The sequence below is a fragment of the Amblyraja radiata genome, chromosome 30 (assembly GCF_010909765.2).
Source record: "Amblyraja radiata isolate CabotCenter1 chromosome 30, sAmbRad1.1.pri, whole genome shotgun sequence".
Lineage (NCBI taxonomy): Eukaryota > Metazoa > Chordata > Chondrichthyes > Rajiformes > Rajidae > Amblyraja > Amblyraja radiata.
In genome coordinates, this window is record NC_045985.1 from 17616847 (window position 1) to 17619346 (window position 2500).

The window sequence follows — 2500 nt, forward strand, 5'->3', positions numbered from 1 at the left end:
ATATATGCAAAAAGGTAATGATGATAAAGGAAACAGGCCATTGTTAGCAGTTTGCGGGTGAGAACGAGAAGCTGGTGTGACTTGGGTGGGGAAAGGATGGAGAGAGAGGGAATGCCTCTCTGTAAGATCGCCCATCATCCTCCCGCATCAGGGGGTGGCACGGCGGTGCAGCGGTAGTGTTGCTGCCTTACAGTGCTTGCAGTGCCAGAGACCCGGGTTCGATCCCGACTACGGGCGCTGCCTGTATGGAGTTTGGCCGTTCTCCCTGTGACTCTCGTGGGTTTTCTCTTAGATCTTCGGTTTCCCCCACGCTCCAAAGACGTACAGGTTTGTAGGTTAATTGGCTTGGTATAAGTGTAAATTGTCCCTAGTGTGTGTAGGATAGTGTTAGTATGTGGGGATCGCTGGTCGGCGTGGACTCGGTGGGCCGAAGGGCCTGTTTCCAGGCTGTATCTTTAAACTACATGATATGGTGTAAGTCTGCGTGTGCGTGTACATTTTTACACGTGTGTTTGTACGTGCTGCCTGTGTGCAACATGTTAGATCAGTTTGTCTCGGCACGGACATTGTGAGCCGTAGGCCCTGCTCTAGTGCCTTGATTTACTTTAGAGATACAGCGCGGAAACAGGCCCTTCAGCCCAACTAGTCTGTGCCGGCCACGATTCCCGCACATTAACACGATCCTACACACACTGGGGATCATTTACAATCTTTACCACAATGTGGTAGTATTGGTCTCACTTTCTATTTAAACCAGCATCTGCAGTTCCTTCATACACACTCCTACTAATCTAGTAGCTCATTCATCATAAGGTCATGTCATAAGGAATAGGAGTTGAATTTGGCCATTCGGCCCATCAAGTCTACTCCGCCATTCAATCGCGGCTGACTTATCTCTCCCTCCTAACCCCATTCTCCTGCCTTCTCCCCATAACCCCCGACACCCATACTAATCAAAAATCGATCCATCTCTGCCTTAAAAATATCCACTGACTTGGCCTTCACAGCCTTCTGTGGCAAAGAATTCCACAGATTCACCACCCTCTGACTAAAGAAATTCCTCCTCATCTCCTTCCTAAAAGAATGTCCTTTAATTCTGAGGTTGTGACCTCTGGTCCTAGACTCTCCCACTAGTGGAAACATCCTCTCCACATCCTCTCCATCCAAGCCTTTCACCATTCTGTACATTTCAATGAGGTCCCCCCCTCATTCTTCTAAACTCCAGTGAGTACAGGCCCAGTGCCGACAAACACTCATCATTGGTTAACCCACTCATTCCTGGGATCATTCTTGTAAACCTCCTCTGGACCCTCATCCTTCCTCAGATATGTTGCCCAAAACTGCTGACAATATTCCAAATGCGGCTTTACCAGCGCCTTATAGAGCCTCAGCATTACATCCCTGTTTTTGTATAAATGCCCATCTTTTCCCCCATCAGACAGGCTGAGCGAGGTGTCAATGTGGAGTAACTCCAGCTCTCTGGGTTCTGCCGTCCAGCTCAGCTGCGCTGTGGTTGGGAATCCTCACGAGTACCAGTGGCGGAAAGATGGAGGGGACATATCCCGACATCATCAACTCATGAACGGGAACATGAACCTCATCATCCCGAGGGCTTCCAGCATCGACTGTGGGACTTACACCTGCATCGCGAGCAACCCCGTCAGCTCCGCCCAGAAAAACCTCACCCTGACGATCCACGGTGAGTTTGATATCGTTTTCAGTTTGGAGATCCAGCGCGGAAACAGGCCCCTTCCGCCCACGTTTCGGATGGTTCAGTGAGGAGGGGGGGGGGGGAGCAATGGGGACCCAGCATACATCTTGGCAGGACAAATCAAAATAGGACGTACATGGTAAATGGTAGTGAGTTGAGGAATGCAGTTGAACAGAGGGATCTAGGAATAATCGTGCACAGTTCCCTGAAGGTGGAATCTTATGTAGATAGGGTGGTAAAGAAAGCTTTTGGTGTGCTGGCCTTTATAAATCAGAGCATTAAGTTGGGATGTAATGAAGTTGGGATGTAATGTTAAAATTGTACAAGGCGTTGGTGAGGCCAATTCTGGAGTATGGTGTACAATTTTGGTCGCCTAATTATAGGAAGGATGTCAACAAAATAGAGAGAGTACAGAGGAGATTTACTAGAATGTTGCCTGGTTTTCAGCAACTAAGTTACAGAGAAAGGTTGAACAAGTTAGGTCTTTATTCTTTGGAGCGCAGAAGGTTAAGGGGGGACTTGATAGAGGTCTTTAAAATGATGAGAGGGATAGACAGAGTTGACGTGGATAAGCTTTTCCCATTGAGAGTAGGGAAGATTCAAACAAGAGGACATGACCTGAGAATTAAGGGACAGAAGTTTGGGGGTAACATGAGGGGGAACTTCTTTACTCAGGGAGTGGTAGCTGTGTGGAATGAGCTTCCAGTGGAAGTGGTGGAGACAGGTTCGATTTTATCATTTAAAAATAAATTGGATAGGTATATGGACGGGAAAGGAATGGAGGGTTAT

General features: G+C 47.8%; 1 protein-coding gene across 1 annotated transcript in view; it reads left to right on the forward strand.

Annotated features, from left to right (window-relative positions):
- The window catches only part of LOC116989981, a 53473-nt gene that overhangs the window by 9854 nt on the left and 41119 nt on the right, over nucleotides 1–2500 (forward strand). The window contains exon 4 of the mRNA XM_033047534.1: nucleotides 1439–1699. Within this exon, the coding sequence (XP_032903425.1) occupies nucleotides 1439–1699 (261 nt within the window). The remainder of the gene's footprint in view (nucleotides 1–1438; nucleotides 1700–2500) is intronic.